This window comes from Drosophila willistoni (assembly GCF_018902025.1).
Source record: "Drosophila willistoni isolate 14030-0811.24 chromosome 2L unlocalized genomic scaffold, UCI_dwil_1.1 Seg139, whole genome shotgun sequence".
Lineage (NCBI taxonomy): Eukaryota > Metazoa > Arthropoda > Insecta > Diptera > Drosophilidae > Drosophila > Drosophila willistoni.
The window spans coordinates 4,029,072-4,049,157 of NW_025814046.1; the positions used below are offsets into that span (position 1 = coordinate 4,029,072).

At 35.4% G+C, this 20,086-nt stretch overlaps 2 protein-coding genes across 10 annotated transcripts in view; one reads left to right on the top strand and one right to left on the bottom strand.

Annotated features, from left to right (window-relative positions):
- Positions 1-190: 190 nt before the first annotated feature.
- LOC6638306 lies at positions 191-578 on the top strand. The gene has a single exon (XM_002061237.4). The coding sequence runs from the start codon at positions 238-240 to the stop codon at positions 400-402; it is 165 nt and encodes a 54-aa protein (XP_002061273.1). The 5' UTR covers positions 191-237; the 3' UTR covers positions 403-578.
- Positions 579-974: 396 nt separating this feature from the next.
- LOC6638305 (kazrin) overlaps positions 975-20,086 on the bottom strand; it is a 54,017-nt gene continuing 34,905 nt past the window's right edge. For 2 of the 9 annotated variants that reach the window (XM_023176551.2, XM_023176555.2), the window contains 12 exons: positions 16,834-16,939; positions 16,415-16,529; positions 15,341-15,905; positions 12,712-12,978; positions 11,150-12,088; positions 10,802-11,083; positions 10,250-10,747; positions 9,767-9,928; positions 9,497-9,641; positions 3,936-4,047; positions 2,237-2,260; positions 975-2,158 (listed from right to left, as the gene is read on the bottom strand). In XM_023176551.2, coding sequence (XP_023032319.1) covers positions 1,646-2,158; positions 2,237-2,260; positions 3,936-4,047; positions 9,497-9,641; positions 9,767-9,928; positions 10,250-10,747; positions 10,802-11,083; positions 11,150-12,088; positions 12,712-12,978; positions 15,341-15,905; positions 16,415-16,528 — 3,621 coding nt within the window. In that variant the 5' untranslated portion in view covers position 16,529; positions 16,834-16,939 and the 3' untranslated portion in view covers positions 975-1,645. Of the gene's footprint in view, positions 2,159-2,236; positions 2,261-3,935; positions 4,048-7,151; positions 7,270-9,496; positions 9,642-9,766; positions 9,929-10,249; positions 10,748-10,801; positions 11,084-11,149; positions 12,089-12,711; positions 12,979-15,340; positions 15,906-16,414; positions 16,567-16,833; positions 16,940-20,086 lie in introns of those variants that run through there. The other 7 variants (XM_023176558.2, XM_002061236.4, XM_023176559.2 and 4 more) reach the window with 7 other exon arrangements.

A 20,086-nucleotide genomic window follows, 5' to 3' on the forward strand; every position in this document is an offset into this window, starting at 1 on the left:
GTTTTCTGTTCTCGATTGCAATGTCAATTATCTAAATGTATGTCCGCCCATATTTATCACCAAGATTTACAACTCAATTTTGTTTGTCGAAACGCTAAACGATATTGACAGTTATTCCCTCAATTTGCATCTGGCTTTTGATATATAAAAAGGGGTTGCTGCAATTGAGTCAACAACATAAACGTCCGATATTTGGCTATAACAACACGTCAACAGCAACGTCAACAAGGCAAAACAATGAAGTGGTTCAATTTGTTTCTAATTTTTGGAGTTTTGGCCATGATTAGCAGTCTGGGCACTTTGACAGCTGCCGAACCGCAACCGAACCCGGAGCCCAAAGGTCGTCCACATACCACACGTCGTCCGCGACAGGATAATGGGGACAATGTCAAACGACGCTAACAACATTCCATCCTTGTTGTTGTTGCTTTTGAGTTGTTATTCGTTATTCGCGGCACCTTAAAAAAGTTTCCACAAGCAACCGAAAAAAAAAGGATTTTATTTTTGATCATCTTGGTTTATTTTGTCATTCATAGTTTCTAGAGTTAAATTGGTCTGCTTAATAAATATATATATATATATATATAATCTTCACCTTGCTGGGTCGAGTGAATCTTAATGCGGATGATTGAGAGAGGGGGTTAGCAGGGGATAAGGAGGCAGGCTTTCTATTGTGTAGTTGTCTGTTTTGCATAATCTTTGGTAGTATTGGATGGAGGGATTTTCAGGGAGGGGATTGTGCATATATTAATATACATTTAAATAGTTATATATATATATTAAATACTAGGCAAACATTTACAATTTTCTTTTTTTCTTTTCATTTGGTTTTCTTTTGTTTTTGTTTTTCGTTTTTTTGTTTTATCAAATTGGTATTAATTCAATAGTTTTCATTTGGCTTAGCTACGTGTTTTTGTTACGTTTCATTTTGTTTTGATTACAAAATTAATTTCAATTTATCTAAATTGCAAATTTGCGTATCTGTGTATGTGTGTATGTATGTGTGGGAGTGTGAGAATATATGTTAGCCATAATTCAACATTGTCGCCACAAATCAATTTAAAGCTAAACTTTACAATTATTTATTATACTTATAAACATATATTTAATTAAGCTAATAAATGTGTCTGTCAGTGTGTGGGTGTGACGGTGTGTGTCGGTGTGTATGTGTCTGTGTGTGTGTATTAGGGAGGGGGAGAAATAAATCTCATTATTAATACATTGAACCTTATTAGAATATATATGTATGTATATATTATTTGTAGGTCGATCTTCTTATACAACTCTGATTTTTTATACTGATTTGATCATATATATGAGATATATATATATATATAATATATATATAATCTTTAGTAAATATCTTAAGGTGGGTCATGTGTTCAAAATATAATAATCATAATCATAATAGTATGTATGTATGTATGTTTGTATGTTTGTTTCTATGTATTTGGGTATGTATAATTGAATGCATTAGGGTTTAGAGCGGTTGGGTGAATGGTGGGGAGGGCGGGGAAATTCGCAGCCATTTTTGATTGATCTGATCGATCTAGATAGTTGGCTTTATATTTATATTTGTTTATTTGTTGTATGTTTATGATTATGATGATTGCTGATAAATCTCTTTGGTTACACTTATTGCAGTTCATTCAGGCGAATCCGATGAGCCCGATATGCCCCCCAGACTGCCACCAGCCCCCATGCTGTGTGTGGTTGCTCCGCCTATGTCGCTGATACTTTTCACACGTCGACGATTCTGTTGCTCATAGTGACTGGAGTGGCCATCGCTGCCCAACATCATTGCACTTGTTTCCAGGATGTGGCTACTGCCCACGGGCGGGGCACTCACCCGATGACCAGGCGGACCATAATTACCACTCAGACCACCCGAAATTGGAGGCGGGGGTGGCGCCGTTGTGGGTGGTGGGAAGAAGTGATGCTGTTGCTGTTGTTGCTGCTGCTGTTGTTGATGATACGAATGCATATGCTGTGGTCCTATGGTAGCGTATATTCCTCCACCGCCCCCACCACCGCCGCCGCCGCCCTCACTGCTGCTATACGAGGGCGTTGGGCTGGTGGAGTTCCCAAAGGAACTGCGATCCCCGGTACGATGGGATTTGGATTGAGTGTTGAACCGAAAGGCTTTTGAAAGAGAGCTCTGCAATGCAAAACCAAAAAAAAAAAGAAAATTAATCTAAATTCGTAATCAAGTTTAGTGTTTAATGTTTCATTTTACCTGAGATCCTTTCCATGCCGAAATCTGTGAATAACAAAAAATGAAAAAAGAAAAACATTTTCTTACATTAATTTTAATTAACCTAGATTATTCGCTTGAATCGCATTTTGCATTTTCATTCTATGCCGTGAAACTTCTGTTGTCAATTGAACTTTTTGTACTCTGATATTGTCTGTTTCCAGTTTTCAATTTTTTTAAATATTCCAATAATTATTTTATCTTAGCAAAACGATGGATTTGTTTTTATCTAACTAGGAATTGAACTAACGACAACTAAAAAGTAGATTTCTTCTTACATGAATTTTATTTAAACCAAAAAAATTATGTTGTAACGAGGCTCAGAAGTTTTCATTTTATTGATTGGAATAAGTTATTATAATGATCAACCTATGTATAATTTGTGGCTGGTTTCATTTGCATTAATGGTATTGAAATTTATGGCTTTAAAGTGTTTTAACAATTTTTGTATACTGGCATAAATTATATAAAATTTAAGCAAGGTGCATTTAAACAAATCTTGTACAAAGACTTTCAAAAATTTGTTAGCAGTATCTTGAACATTGAGAATATTTTTGACAGCATTTCATAAAAATCTATGTAAATTTCACAAAGATTTAGCATTAAAAGCTCACATCTCTTTTGCTATAATTGTTTATAACAAAATAACACTTTGAGCTTTAGCTTTTAAAAACTTCTATAGAATTGTTGAACGCTTTCGTTAAGAACTCATCGACGATACAAAGTAAGAATAACTTTCATATGTCCTATGTAATTAGTTTTTGAACACTATCCATAAGTTTTTGGCTGTGATAAGTATTTAAATTTTTAAAAAGTAATAGAAATGTGAAAGTGCTAATATTCTGAAATTGTAAATTATTGTAATTGTAACCTAGTTAATAAGACTATTTTCTGTATTGAGTATAGAAAATAGTCCCATTAATATTATGTATTTTATAGAACTCATAGGTATTAATCCTGAAGTACTTAAACACATTTCTTGTTCATACAAAAAAGTACAAAATTTTGTCGCTTTTATTTTAGGAGTCAATTTCTCTTCAACTTAAGTTAGGTTTAACTCAATCACCTTTGGAAAGAAGGTTAAAATAATTTTTCCGTTGGTTTAATATCCGATGGCATTAAAATCTACTTTAAAGTGACGCTAGTTCAATTCCAATTTTATATATCTCTTGAACATGCTAGATAAGTAAATATGTAGTTTGGTTTCAGTTTGAAGACTTGATAAAGTTAGGGAAAATAATAAAAGATCGATACATAAACACTAATACAAGTAGATTACTATATATCTTATAAATATGCTTAGAGATTTTATATATAGTTTAGTTGTAGTTGTAGTTGTAGTTGTAGACGTGGTAAGTGTATGGATTATATATAGTAGATTCAGTGTGCTAAAATAATAGTTTTAAGCTGATTTCTAGCATAGACATTGAAAGACAACAAAAGCTTCACGTCAAGTCAAGGCTATTGATTTCCATAGATATAGATATATAGAGTGTATATATAGTATTGAAGGTTGGTGGTGTGAGAGTGTGTATCTGTGAGACCAATTCAAAATTTAAACAGAACTACAGAAACACCAATTGAGCCCAGGCCAAAAATTTCGTTAAGAAACAACTTTCAATCAATGGACGCGTTTTTGGCTGGCAGTGTTTATGCAGTTTTGATTTTAATTAGGACTTACCCTAAGGCTGCTGGTTGAACGCCGATCTGTTGTGGCATAGTGCTGAAGTCCGCCTGGTCCAGTTAGAGGCACTACACCGCAACCAGAGCGAATGCCTTGACCCAGAGTGGCTCTATACACAACAACACAGACATGGCAAATACAATCGAATTTTGGTATTTTTTGTTGTTGGTGTGTGTGTGGGTGTGTGAGTGGGTGGGTGTGGTATGTGTGTGTGGATATGAGGTGTGCATTAAGAGAGAGAGAGTAGGAGGGCAGGCAGTAATAGTTTTCGTTGTGTGTGTGTGTGTAGTATTAACAATACAACAAAGACAAAGAGAGAGAGAGAGAGTGACAGAGGAGGCAGGCGGTAAGGCAGGCAAGCACGCACACCATACACACACACACACGCGCACACACACACAGTTACAGTTACAGATGTTTTTTTTTTAGTTGTCAAGACAGAGACAGAGCAACAACAACAAGCCAGTCGATTCGAAATAGTAAAGAAATAGTTGTGAAAATAGACAAAAAAGAAAGAAAGAAGGGACAAAGATATTAAAACAATTAATTATATATTTCACGTTTTTGTTATAAATTTAAAAATATTTATATATTTAATTTACTTTTACAAAGGCATAATTGACTACTTGTAGCGTAAACAACAACAACAACTTGAATATAAAACCAGAACCAAACAAAATGGAAATGAAATAGAAAATGTAGAATCAAATATGTATGTATACCACATAGAACTATATAGAACAGGATTTAGAATATATGTGTGTGCGACTCAAGTGAAGTACCACAAAAGAATCAGATATATAAAAATCAAAATCAAACGACATTTTAACGATGAGAGAGCGAGAGTTTCAAAATATGACTATAGACATATGTGATAGTTACATACATATATTAGTAAGCATGTTGATATACGACAGATTTTTGACATCATTGACATAAGTTTAGTAAAAAAGACATCAAGAAATCGACTTATTAGCACTATTTTTTTTAAACTTCATAAGGTGTCTCAATGGATATCTACTCTATTTGTAATCCTGGTGTTCTCCTGGTGTTTCCTTCTCAGTGTGGATTTCCAAAAGGAAGTTCCATTGGTATAGAATGAATTGTACATAAACTATTTTATTTGCATGAAAATGATAGCCTTGGCTGTAGTTGGATTTTCAGAGGAGGTTATTATTTGTAATACTTTCTACAAATAAGTACTGATTTATTCTATTTTATAGAATTCTATATTTTATGAAATTTTTTTTGAAACAAATATAAAAATCAAACGTCGAGCTATTTTTGTAATAAATATAAGAAATATAAATCTAAATAAGGATGCAAAGTCTTAGTCCTAGTATAAGACTTAAATATGTATATATTGAAATATATTGAACAAAGAGTTTTTGCTTTTTAAATTTCACTTGCATTTCTAGGATATACATCAGAAATATTTATTAAAATGCCTCAAACTTACTTTAGTAAGTTGCCTTATAGCTGAAAAGTAAATGTTTTATTGCTCTTTCTGCCATTTTTTATCTCCAGATCTGTATCTGGATGTATTAAGCATATTAACTTTGCCATAATCAGTTGCAAATTTGGAGAGAAGAAGATTGATAAGTTTTCATCATACCCATACAGTCAAAAATTCATTTTCCTAAACTTATATTGAAAGAAAACCTTTTAGAATAACTCTTAACTTAAAAGCGAACCTCTTTACAAATATTAATTGAAGGTCACGATGATTTTGAAAAGGGAAAAATGTTATCCTTGACTGCCTATTACATATCTTAGGAGTCACATTTTTCTCAAATTTGAAATAACTTTCATTAGCTCTTGAAGAAAAGATAGTTCAAAATCAAAGGAAAAAACAAAGCTACTCGTTTGTTAAGATATATCCCAACAAATCTATTAGAAATCATAATCAAATCAGAATGACAATATATATCAACATGCCTACATAATATAAGTATTTTGTTTTTGTACTATAAAGGATCATTAGCTACATTGAATTATTTAAATTTTAAAAACATTGATGTCACAAAAAACATTGTGCTACAAAAATCACTCAACTTATTACTTACAATTGACAATTGTAGTTTCAAATTTCTTATTTTTTTGCACACATACATATACATATATGTATCATATACATGTGTATGTATATAGATAATATTTAAAGCATATTTTTTTGGGCTTAAAATGCGAACAAAATTCGTTTGGAAAAACACGTAAATTTCAAATAAATGTGTTTATGTATGTATATTGATGTAGGATAAGTTTATGTAAATGTCGATATGTATGTATGTGTATGTGATGTGTCTGTGTATTGTTTATATTCCTGATAAAATTGGTAAACGAATATATGCTTGGTATTTGACAGATTTTGTGGGTTTTTGTCAAGTGTTTTGTATTTGTTTTTAACTGAGAAACCGGAAATCGGAAACTAAATACTAATGTGTGTTTGTGTCTGTATGTGTGTGTGTGTGCATGTATCACATATTTGGCATAGTGATGAAAGGTAAGTAGGACATTTGTAATGCCTTATTACATAACATTTAGGCTAATCGTAATTGTATAATATGTATGTTATGCTAACCGCTTAATTAAGTCTAACATTGATACTAATAATGTTGTGTGATATATATATGTATATATTCATAATTCGTTTCTAATCGACATTAAATGCTTGACACTTGTGTAAATAAATCCTAAATAAATGCATTTTTCGTAAGCGCGTTTTATACTATAAATTATTATATATGTATATATTCCATATATAGACGGTATTGTTTGTTTGATTGGTATGGCAAGCGTAAGGGGAACCGGAAGGGGGCGGGAGAGGCAACAATATATAGCAATTGTTTGTATATTTGTTGTGTGTTTCTGTGTGTGTTGACTTAAATTTATAATCATTTAGCTTTTTTTGTGTTGTGCGTCGAGTTTTAACTATAAATGTTTTTGTATATTGTATATATACATATAAATGTATCTACGATTAATATTTGATTTAGACTGGCTCGATCTCGCTCTCTATATAATATATATATATATACTTTATAGATGTATGTATGTATGTTCGTTTTTTTTTTTGTTTTTGATAGCGCTGTGCTCCAATTATTGTTCTCGCCCTATATTTATATTTAGTTTATTTGATTTGTTTTTATTTAATTTAATTTTATATGTTTTTTTTCACTTTTAAATTTTAATTCAAAAAATTTGAATCCCATAGAGTTTTATTTGATTTAATTTAATTGGTTTTCTTTTTTTTTAATGTGCCTGCAATTTGGCCAATTGCCGCGAGTTGTTTTCCATTTGAAATTCTTCCATTTGACAGTAAATTATGTATCTGCATTTGAATATTATTGTTGGTTAAAAATAAAAGAAGAAGTATTCAATAATATAAAAGAGAGAGAGAATGAGAGGCCACAAAAGAGAGGCCACAATTAGTCCATTTCGCTATTGGCAATTAATTCTTTCTATTATTATTATTTTGTTGTTTTACATGCTCTCACATAAAATGAAAAAAAAAAAAAACAATTTAATATACCGCACACTCTAGTTTGACTAGTTTTACATACTTATTTTTGTTTTTTTAGATATTAGACATTTATGACGGCGCATGATTTTGAAGTACGAGATAGATGTGAGTGCAGCAGATATAGAACATCATCATCATCAATTTAAACATCATTGTCATCGGTCTTTAAGCTCTTTTAATCTTTTTTTAGCTTGTCTTAATTTATTTCATTTAGATGACGATGACACACAAAAGACAGATGCGAGATGGTTTTTTTTTTTTTTGAGAAGAATTATGTATGTTTATGCAAAGTAGATTCAAATTATGACAAAGCGTTTTAAAAAATATTATGTAACTAGAATACGAGTTAGATACAAATACAGACAGGAGAGAGACAGAGAGAGAGAGAGAGAGATAGAGGATGATTATGTCTGTGTAGGTGTATGTGTGTAGATGAATGTGTGTGATAATTCAGTAGGACTACACCATGAAAATGTATCGAATATCCTAATTACACGCATAATTTACAACCACATTCATAATTTAATTGAAAATATCAATTCAGGCTTGGAATCGAATTGATTATCTAATTAAAATTATTGAAAATGAGCTTGTTTTTGGGTTTATTATTTACCCCAATTAATTTGCTTTGGAAAGATTAATGGTGATTTCCAAAACAAAAAAAGACTTGCATACTTTTCGGCATAAATTTTCTCTAGTTGCATTGAGATGAGAAAAGGTGCAAAATGGTTAAAATTTGCAATGTAATGGAAAATAGTTAAACATTTCGTTAACTTGGTTAGCAAGTGAAGGTCTTAATCTGGGATAAACTTTACTTCTATTGCAAATCTTACTTATAGTTACTAGGCTTCCGATTGGTAGGTTTCATTATTATTAATATAATATGTATTAGAAGCTTCTAATGAGCTGATTCACACCATAAATAATAAGCAATTTTGCATATGAAACACCTTATGCATTGCATTAAGCCGCAATTTAGCTTAAAGTGAAGGCAATCAAAGAGCAATGAAATAGAGAGGTTTCCTAAGCCTTTCAACTAAGAGCTTTTAGCAGGATTCCCAAAGGTTACGTGAAGCTAAGTAAGCTGCTTTATCGTCTTAGTTACTCATAGCTCTCATATATATTGTATGTATCATGTAACGAACCTGAAGTTATTGGCATGAAATAAGATTGTATAATTCATAATTACCTAAGAAGTAACTTAAAGTTATAAGGATTTAGAATAATTTTACTTGTGGATAAAAGTATAAAATATATAGGTCTCAATGAATCGTTTTATATTCAACTCTATAGTACTATTCAGTAGTTAAGTGTAACCAATAATACTTCATTACTTATAGTACGGTATATTCAAGTATTCAGAACGAGAGAGCACAACATTTTGACTATTCCCAATTGAAGTAAGTCACAGTAATACTCTTCGGGAAGATTGAATAAGTACAATACTTTCCTTATAAATATTATAAATGATTTTTAAAATACAATAACCTTTTCTAAAACAAAGAACGTAAAACTATGCAGTATATACTATATACTATAGTACATATCGAAAACTGTCCTTTAGAGTTCTATAAAATTTAAGCTTTAAACTTCAAATCTTTTAGTCTAGAAATAACCCCAGTTGGATGATTTTTGCATTGTGTATTTGTTGAGAGAACAGCAATGAATATGTGATGATTATGATACGAGTTATGATTATTGATTATTATGAATGACAAGTGCTTATAAAATTGGCTCAAAACAAAACTAAACCAACACCTTAAGGTACAATTCAAATTCAACTTCAACTTGAACGTTCAACTCAAGTTGCAAAATTATAAAGTTTGGAGTAAAAAAAGAAACAAAGCAAAAGAACGATAAACAAATACACATATGTATATATCAATATTTAATTAAATAAAATCACTAAACAAAACGCTGTATTACGCTACATATACTTAGGATTATCATACAATATATGAATATAGATTTATATATCTCAATGGATAATTTGCGGGGAATGAGAGCTAGAGTATGAGATTTCATTATCTCTTACCTTGCGGGTAGAATAAGGGCATCAAATTCCGTATTGAGATGTCGTCTAATTATATTCTTAGATGGTGGAATGCCCAAGGCAGTGGCCATGGTGTCACCCGAGAAGGATGGCTCAAGCACCACAAGGCCTCCATGAACACCGCTGTCTGCAAGAACACACACACATAAACACATACACATCAGTATAATTGGACATAATCAAACAGTTTGACATCGATATATTAGTTTATATGCTGGCAGTTGGATGGCTGGTTGGGTTAGATAACCTTACCTTTCAAATTCTCGGCGTATTCACCCAAATCGATGGAGCGTACCCAACGCACGAAACGTTGATTTGTCCACACAATGGGATCAGTGTCAACTGTCTCTGATTGCACACGTCGCATGGCCAAGGTCTGGCGGTCGTATTTCACAATGCGTAAGACATGAATTCCTGATTATGGAGAAAGTGGGGAGCAGGAAATGGGCAATTGATTAATGTAAATACATCCACAAGTACACTGAGGAAAATAACTTTATTAAATGGTAGAAAACTATACTAACTGGTGGTCACTTAATTGAGAGAGCTGTTTCCCAACTTTAAAACTATTTTTAGACTTATATGCCAAGTTAAGGATTGACATTTTGGGAAGACAATAGGCTTATGGGCCTTTAAGTCTTCCAATGGGCTTTTAATTTGCCTCCAATATTCCTTGGTACATTTTTCTCGACTGTGTAGACACCTACTGGATTTATAATTCATTCTCCAACTTACCATGAACAATGCTGGCCTGATGGAACTTTCTTGTCACTCCCAAAAACTTTTCCAATTCCTTTTTCGATAGAGTGTCCAGCATGCGAGCATCGACCAGAGATTGCAGAAAAGGTTCCGCATACTGGGGCAAACCGATGTCTGGCAACCATTCGGATGCCACCCATGTGTGTCCTAGTTGGGTGATCATGGGATAGCGTACCAGTTCGGGTCGCCGTTGCTCCTCAATGGCCAGACGTAGTTTCTTGCGATGCATAGGATGCACTAGACCCAAGCCGGCTTCTAGTTCCACATCATTCAGTTCGAGCAGAACTTTGCCACTCTTTACATTCTCCGAACATCGTGTACTATACTGAGGCATGCCCAAGGCCACCTCCAGCCAGGCGAGCACTTGGGTGGCTCTCCAGCGTTCCATTGGCAGCTGAGAGGCTTCACGTAGCAGACGCAATTTCTCGGCATAACCCTCTTCCGACAAGGGATTCCATGAGTAGTCAGAATCTACTAAGAAAAGAGATTGGTTAGATATATGTAGACTTTCCTCTGCTTAGTACCTACATTCACCGACTCCTCCATCAGCTGAAAGGGCTTTGCTTTTGTTTCTAGAGCGGGCAAACACTCGGGATATGCTGCCCCAGGTGCCTCCACGGCCATTGCGGGCGCCAAGTGGTCCTGCACTCTTCACATTGGCATTGGCAAATTTACGGGTGATGGCTCCACCACCGCCTAGACCTCCAGGTCCGTCGCCATCCACGGGTGAGCCCAACTGTTCCACAGATCTCGAATAAGCAGCTGAGTTCAGGGGCGACAATGTGGGACTACGTTCTTTGGGTGTGCCAACTAAGAGGGAAAGAAATGAATGTATAATGAAATATTTCGAGATTATAGATTTAATTTTCCACTCACATTGATACATGTTCTGACTGGAGACCAAGGAAATGCTGTCAGGATCGACTGTAATGCAGGGACCATTGTCGCAGGTGCCATCACTGAAGTTCAACTCGCCGCCAGTGCTCTCTCGATCGCTGCTATTCCTTAGACCCGAATCATTCGAGCAGGAATTGCGATCACCGACCGTGGCGCCAGAGCCGCCGCTTAAACTGCCACTAAAGGCGGACAGGGAATTGGAATTGCCACCGCCGCGTCCACTGTCGTCGGTTGTTCCACTGCGAAGACCCACAAGTCCAACGCCACCACTCGCACCTCCACTTAGGCCCGAGCCACCTGTCAGTTGGCCCAACATTCCCGAGGCTGGAGGCGTCAACGGGGCAAACGAGTGCAAACTCTCCTGATCGGAGAGACAACCAGAGAGCTGACGACGTGCCTCCTGCAGCTGTTCCTGTAGCCGTTGCAACTGCAAGTCCCTGGCCGATAGCTGTTGGGCCAGCGCCAGGGATCTCTCCGCCTCATCGCGTGCCTGTTTCAACAGTTGGAAACGTTCTCGATCCCTATCTCCCGACAATTTGGCATTGTTTGATTCTGTTTCGCGTACACGTTCTTGGAAATTGCGTATGAAATCCCTCAACTCTTGCTCCTTCTCTTGGAGTGAGGCACACAATTGCTTCACCTGGCCCAATAGTTCAGACTTGTCAGTGCGCAGCTTTTTACGCTCCAGCCGCATGGTGAGCAATTGATTCTTAACCGAACGCAATTCGCATTCCAAGCGTTCCACTCGCTCCTGTGAGACGGGGCTATCATGCAGAGCTTCTGCATCGGTATTGTGACCCAATGCTGTTGGATCTATGCCACCTACTGCTCCATCTGTTGAGTGCTCCAGCAGACGTCGGAGGCGCAGCAATTCGGCATTAAGACGATCATTTTCCTCACGTAATTTCATGGCAGATTCTGGGAAAGATTAATCAACTTAATGAGGCATTCTTCTTTCACTCTCTGTCTCTGTGGTTAACTACTCGTAATTAGCAATAAGTCAAGCCAACTTTTCCCCTTTTACACTTCTCCCCATCATACCTAAGCCTAAGTTTCGCACCCAAAAACAATGAAAAAACTGAAAACTCAAATGAAAAATCTCTATGGCAAACTATGTAAAAATTACAGCAGCGGTAAAACAGAAAACAGAAAACTGAAAAATTGTAAAATGCAAAACGGAAAACTAAACCAGAAAGTGCAAGGCAAAACACATTGAAAGTTTTTCGAACAAACTGGAACACATTTTCTTTTTTTTTTTCGTTTTTTTTGTGTAATTATAACTTAACCAGGCCAAGGCAAAAACAAGTAATGAAAAGCCAGATGAATAGAGATCAAGTGCAACTACAACATGGTCTGAATAAGTGGGTGGGTTGGATGAATGAACGGATGGATGGGCACTGTATTTTGGGTGGGATGCGGGTTAATTGTGTTGCCACTACTCTGCTACCAATTAAAAATACAGCGAGCGGAAATGAAGATGAAAGATGATGGGCAAAAGAAAGAAAATTGAACGAAAGAAAAACACAAATTGAAAAACTTACCTGCCACGAACTTTGAGTTTGTCTCAACGTCAGCATGATTGAGATGATCATTTGAATTGCGATTACCATCTGGATAATGGAGGAGTATATTGCTGCCATTTGGGCCATGGGTTTCAAGCATTAGGAGAGCTGCTGAGGCAGCGGATGTGGGCGAATGCGGCATCACTGATGTGGATGGGGATGCGGATGCGGATGTGGATGATGGTGATGATGATAATTTGCTTTTCGACTCCATTGAGCAAACATCATTGGCATTTCTCTTATCGACTGGATTTAGTATTGGAATTTTGTATTGTGTGTACGTGTTATAGAAATTTGTATGTGTGTGTGTGTGTGTGTGTGTGTTGTGTTTATTCATAGAGAAAGAGAGAGAAATATATAGAGAGATAGAAAGAAAAGGATAAAGGATACATAGGATGCAAACGCAAACAACAATAAGAATAATAACAATAACATGTACAACATATAATAACAACAACAACAACAACAACAACATTGAGAGCAACAAAAGTTGATGAGGATTATGATTATGAAGATACATATTAGATATATTTTGGGGGTTTATAATCACACACACACACACACACACTCAAAACTCCATGAAACTTGCTTAGTTTAGGTAAATAAAAGTGATTTCAATTTAGTTTACAATTTTCTCTGAATGACCAAAAATATTTATCATTTAATTTTGCAATTTGTGAGCACATTGAACATTCAACTCAATTTGCATTCAGTTAGGTTCAGGAAATGCATGTGAATAGCTGATGAGTTCAAAATTGATTACACACAGACAAACAAACACACACATACACACACACACACACACAGGCATACAGCGGAAAAAAACAATATATCACATTAAAGAGAATTTCCATTTATTGCTTAAATTAAAATTTAATTAATTGTTAATGCAACCAGAAAAGGTAGCCCAGGTAAATAAACATTTAACCATAATTATTTTAATTCATATTTGCTTTAATCCCCACCCAAAAAAAAAAAACAACGTAAAAACGGAAGTATAAATCACTAAAAAATATTTGCTCTGCAAAAATTTTCACTTTCCGTCAACTAGATGACCAACGAACCATCCATCCATCCATCCATCTATCCATCTATCTGTTCGTCCATCTATCTGCACATCCCATTTAATTCTGTCTTTCTCTCTCTCTCTCTCTCTCTCTTGACCCACCAGCAGCCATTTGTCAGATTTTTGAAGCATAGCCCAACATCACTCTGGCATCCTAATATAATCCTCGGCTCCTGCTCTACTTTACTCCTGCATCCTGGTGGCTGGGCACAACAAAAAAACAGAAACTACTAACTGCACTTAGCCCCTGATTCACACATCACCTCGCTTCAGTTGCCCCGTACCGGACCCCATTTCCATAGCCAACCTCCAAGCCCGCCCGCCCCTTTGTAGATCGTTGGTTTAGTTTTCTCTTCGGTTCGGTCTGGTGGTCTTCTTCCTGTTGATGGTGATGATGAAGATGATGTTGTTGCTCCTGATGTTCCCTTTTCTATACCCTCTATCAAACAAGAGCTTAATAGATTCTTTAAAATCTTTAAAAACGTTTGAAAATTGTCATTTATTTATTTAGTATTCAGACCTCAATTTAGAGCTGGTTTCACTTTGTTTAGCTATTTTCATAAGGTCATCTATCTGTTTAATAAATTTCTTTTGAATCTAATAAATCTTAAGAGAGATATGCACAAAAAATTAACAAAAGTAGAGTATAAATTGAAAATTATAATTATAAACCGAAGAAATAAGACGGCTATGCTTTTTTATAAATTTCAGAATTAAAGACTAAAATTATTTTCTTTCCCTCCAACACGAAGTATTAAATATTTCATCCTTTCAGAAATCCAACATATTAGTTAAGAGCTAAAGTAGTTCTCAGAAAATCGCTTAAAAAAATATGTTTCATAAATTAAAGTAAATAATTAACTTATCCATAAAAGAATTTAAGAATTGTTAGTTGGGGAAAATAAAATGAAAAATTTGCTGCTTGTTTTTTATTCAGAAATTGAAATCAAAGATGATTACTTTATTGGATCTTAATACGAAATAGTTAATCGACACTGTTCACTATAGTTATCAATAATATTTTTTATCTCTAGCACTCAATATCAATTTTAATATCTCTAGCACTTCTATTGAGGTGTAGGGTATCGTCAAGTCGACTTAGGGCTGGAAATTCTTAGTCCTTTGTGGCTTCTATCACTAGCTGTCACTCTGACATTTAGTTTTTCACCATTTTTAGTGGTTTGCATGTTAACTTCTTGTTGGATCGTTTCCTAAATGCGACGTGTTACCTCAATCTAAATTGAAGTTCGTCACCTTTTTACACATACACACACACACACACACAGACTTGCCCCTTGCTTAAAATCAGTTGACGGTGATTTAATCATCATTTTTTTGACCCGCTTACTGACACATTTCCACCTTTTAATCATTCCCACAATCAGAACTTAAAAACTTGATTCAGTCATGCAGGGCACTCTGCTGATTGCTCTAGTCCAGTGACCCCCATTCTCACTCCCCGGTCCCCCCTTCTTCAAATGCATTACGGAATGCATTTACACGAAGACTTTTGAGTTCCCATCCCCCCTCAAATACACTTACCCGCATTCAATGCATGTGGATTGCCCGTTGAGTTTGCACTGTTAGGGGAGACTGTGGCGGAGACGGAGCTGGCGGCAACGGAGACGGAGGAGTGAACTGGGGCAATTAAATTTGAGTTATTCGCATGTATCATGGCTGGGCTGGTGGTTGTGATGTTGTTGCTGCTGCTGTTGGTGCCATTCGGTAATGGTAATTGCGGCTGTGGCAAGCCAACGACTTGACCAAGCCGCTGTTGCTGCGGCTGCTGGAGTTGTGACTGATGCTGGTTATCAATGGTAATGGGTGGAGTCAGTGTCTGATTGCTGCCATTCGAACTGGCCGGTGAGGAGTTGCTTTCGTTGCTGCTGCTATTGGCCAAAACGGAGCGTGAAGGAGATGGCTTGAGGCCAACTAAAGAAGAAGTTGCTGCTGCTCCTGTCGTTGCCGACGCTGCCGCTGCTGCTGCTGCTGCTGATGTGGATGCAACTGAATTGTCCAGGGACAGTAATGGCCTAATGGGCTTATTATTATTCGCTGAGGAGGACTTCTCTTTGATCACACTCGAGTCCAGGGATTTGACAATTTTCTAAAATCAGAAAGAAAAACACACACAAAATAGAAAAAGAAGAAAACGGATCTTAGATTTCAATTAATAAGCCATACAAGAGCTAAGGAAAAATTGCGGAAAATTATGAAAAGTAGCGGGGAGACAGTGAAAGGAGAGAGAGAGAGAGAAAAAGAGAGTTGAAAATAATTTTTGTTCAAGATGCAGTATTCAGTGCCAGAGGAAATTGGCATGCAAAATGATGTTTCGACCCTTCGCCCCGCCCCCCCCCCCCCTTTTCTGATGATGTCCACCACTACTCATTCTGCTCCTCCGGCTACACTCAACAAGCAATGAATGGAGGTCCAATTAGAGGGTTTTAAACATCAAGTGATGGGAGGTAAAAAGCAAGTGAAAGAGAGAGAGAGAGAGAGAAAGAGAATCGGTTGATGGATTGGAAGTGGTGTTGGTGGTGGTGGTGGTGTTGGCGGTTGAGTGGGTGGAAGTATGGGGTGGTGGGGGTGGTGGTAGGTGTATCATCTGGTACTTACGGATTCGCCAAGCTTGTGCAGTGAGGCATTTATGCGATCCGGATTGCGTGGCGGCGGCTCTGGTGGCTCTGATGCGGCCATAGTTGGTCCGGCAGCTACACCGTTTATTTGCATACTTTGACAGACACAAGAACAAACAAGCAAACAAACAAATAAACAGAGAGAAACTCAACACAAAAGACAACACTAAAAGAAAAACAAAAACAACAACGCACACACACACACACACACACTCTCTTTCAAAAGGTTTTATATTTTTGTTGTGTGCTGGGAAGGAATTGGAGCACAAACTATTTCTCCCCTAATCGATGGCAATTGGCCAACATTTCATTGACCGCAGCCTATAACCTATTGCACCCGAGAAGTTGATTGGAGTTGATGTGGTTGAAGTTGATGTTCTTGTTGATTGGCATACGTACATAAGTTAATATTGATTATCGATATTGATTTAGGTCGACGGCATTAGACCCAATAGCCAGATCGCCCTTTTTTCAGTCAGTTATCCTTTGGCTTTGTTTGCATAGTCTGAAAATAAATCAAATGGGAAAAGAATTTGGATTTAGTCATAAAAAGTTTTGGTTTTGTTATCTTACTTTTATGTGTGTGTGTGTGTGAAAGTGTTTTCGTGTGTGTGTGTGAGTGTAGGCCATAAACTTCTATTTGGGTTATTTGGTCAATTTCAGTTGAATGTCTATAAACAATTTCTCCACAAAGACTTGCTTAAAAAGTTGTCCATTGTCTGTAAACTGGTAAAACTTTTAACTAGATTGGCATTGATCCACACTTTAACTGGTTGGGAATCATAACAAATGTTTTTCATATTTGGCATTTTCATTTTTTTAGCTGACCTAAATTCTCTTACATGATACCAAATCATATTTTTTGTTTAAATTGTTTTAAACTTTCACTCTTCAAAATAAGTCCTCAAGGGACTAGAACAAACTTTGTTATTTTAAAACCTTATAAAGCAGAAATTATTATATTTTATTTTACTTTTCTTCTCAGCAATAATTTCTAGTATATTTAAAGAAATTGTTCATTGTCTCTATAAAAGTTCAAAGTGCCTTATGTACTTTAAAAGATGAGTAAAAACTTGTCTAAATTGTGTGTACTTCTCGATTTCCTTTAAAAATTTTGTTTTTTTCTTGGCATTTTAATGGTTAAAATGTGTGGAGAAAAAAAGAATTAGGACAAGTTTTTTGGCACAAAAAATATAAGAAAGTAAAATATTTGACCAAATATTTACACACTAATAATGTAATTTTGGATATACTTATATATATCGAGGAGCCAAGACTCTTGTTCACTTCACTCATGTTTCTTTTATATTATCGACTTTACACTTTTCACTTTCACTTTTTATTTGTAACTGTTTTGGCTAGTTCCCAGGGGGTTTGTTAACTGAGCTCTCTCGCCCCCATTCATATAGGACCTGATCTGAAGATAGATTTGTTTCTAAATATGTTTCTAAAGCAAAGATGCTTGTCATCCCGCTGCAAAGGTAATCCCAGGGCTACAATTGACACACCTGTCAACTAACTAGTAGGCTTTGAATTATTAGTCACTTAATCAACACTATCCGACATATACATTCTATTAACCTAAGAATCTTACTTTTTAATTTAAAGTAGTGTTGATATAAAATTCGTCAAATTAGTAAAGTAGCTTCGCTTTCCTTCTCGAAATGTCAAGTATTATTATGACTTCTCTCTACCATTGAGAAGCTATTCTTTGCTTTATTACAGTTGACTGAAAAATTTTATAACAATAAGAACAATCAACTTAGTGCGGCAAAAAGAAAGAATGAAAGAAAAAACATTTTTCAATAACAAATGCCGCGAAAAATAATTGTAAACACTTTACAAACTATGCAAAACAAAAACTCTTAATGTTGGAAAGGTCAAGAATTTCCCAAGAGGTCAAAGCACAGACAAACATTTTCCTTTTGGGACATACCAGGATATTAACAATACATTGCCTGTCAGTTTTGGCATGTTAAGAAAACCACAAAAAAATTAAGGAGCAAACCAAAAAAAGAAAGCAATTAAATATATAAGAAACAAGACTTTAAACAATTTGTCAAAGTTATTTACTTATTGCTTTCCATTTCAATAAGCCAAGTAAAGTTATGGAAATTATTATTTACATAAATTTTGCATAAAAGAAATTTTGTAATCTATTTCATAATTTTTGTTTGTTTTTTTATTTTTTGTTTTTGGTTTTATTAACTCAACCAACATCAATACTCTTTCTAAAGTAATCCCTTAAAATATTTTCATTTTCTACTTTTCTACCTACTTCTGTCATGTTGAAATTCAACTTCAGTTTGCCTGAACTTAAATTTTAATCCGCTTTTAAGACTAACTACAAAAGCGGAGATGACCGACCAGTAAACAGACACAAACAAACAAGCAAACACAGAGAAAAGCATATAGACCGAAAAATAAGTTGTGGTTGTTCATGTTTTTGCCAAATTCATGATGTAAATGCATGTCTAAAACGAGAAATAAGAAAACAAAAAAAAAAAATACACCGAAAACAGAAGGAAAAACACAAACATAAATGAAAGGACTAAAACTCATACTCAAATGCCTGGCTTAAGCCTTTCTCGTTGTACCAACCTGGCCACAGACTTTGCGTAAAGCTGACTTGCACCTTGACTGAAAGCCACACACACACACACACACACACACACGAAAAAATAACCTTTTACCTATATGTGTGTGTGTTTTTATACATATGTCCGGGTGAAAGAGCACACAGGTGGAGAAACAGTTTTGTGTGTTTGGGGGGTACATATCATTTAAGCCCTGGCCAAGGGAGAAAATACTAATGTGTTTTATGATTGCTGCGTGGATAGAATGGGCCACTTTAATCATAATAATAATAAAAAATAATAATAACATGAAACTTTTTGTCGGTCTTAAATGAAAATTTATGGTAGGCAAAACGTTTTAAATTAATAAAGTGCCTGAAACAATATAACTAAAAAAATATAATTGCCATGGAAATTTATTCGAAATTTATTATTTGAATAGTTAAATTTGAAAACAAAATTCCCATAGAACTCAAAACTCACACACTCTCATAGTTTTCTCTATATTTTTGATATTACAAATTTTTGTGAAATATGTTTTCATATCAAGATTTGATAGATTATGGTGGTCGTGGTGAACCACAGTTTCCACAAACAGACGATTTGAGTCCATTGCCAACAGAAAATATAGCCTATGTTATCGAATGCGAACAGACGAAAACGGATAATCTGCCCAGGAGTCTACAAAAAAGGCTCTCCCATCGCTCCCGTTGCACTCTCCACGCTTTAGAGGAGAAATATGAGACAGTCGATAAGCGCCGCAAATTTTTGGAGCAACAGAGAGTGCAAAAACTAAGTAAACATTGGGACAAAGTCAAATTATTTGTCATTAATAATCATCGTATGAAAGTTAATAAATGGGTGAAGCAAAGAGATCACATCAACCGGGATATGATAGGACATTGGCTGCGAAATTGTGAGTTCTTGGAGGACCGAAAAAAGATTTTATCAAAGCACAATAAACTAGTAAACCGACGACGCCAAACAATCAGAGAGCGGAAATATTTGCAGAAATTATCAGAAATCTATGAGGCAAGCTAAACAAAGCTATCGCAACCCCATATCCAAACAAATAA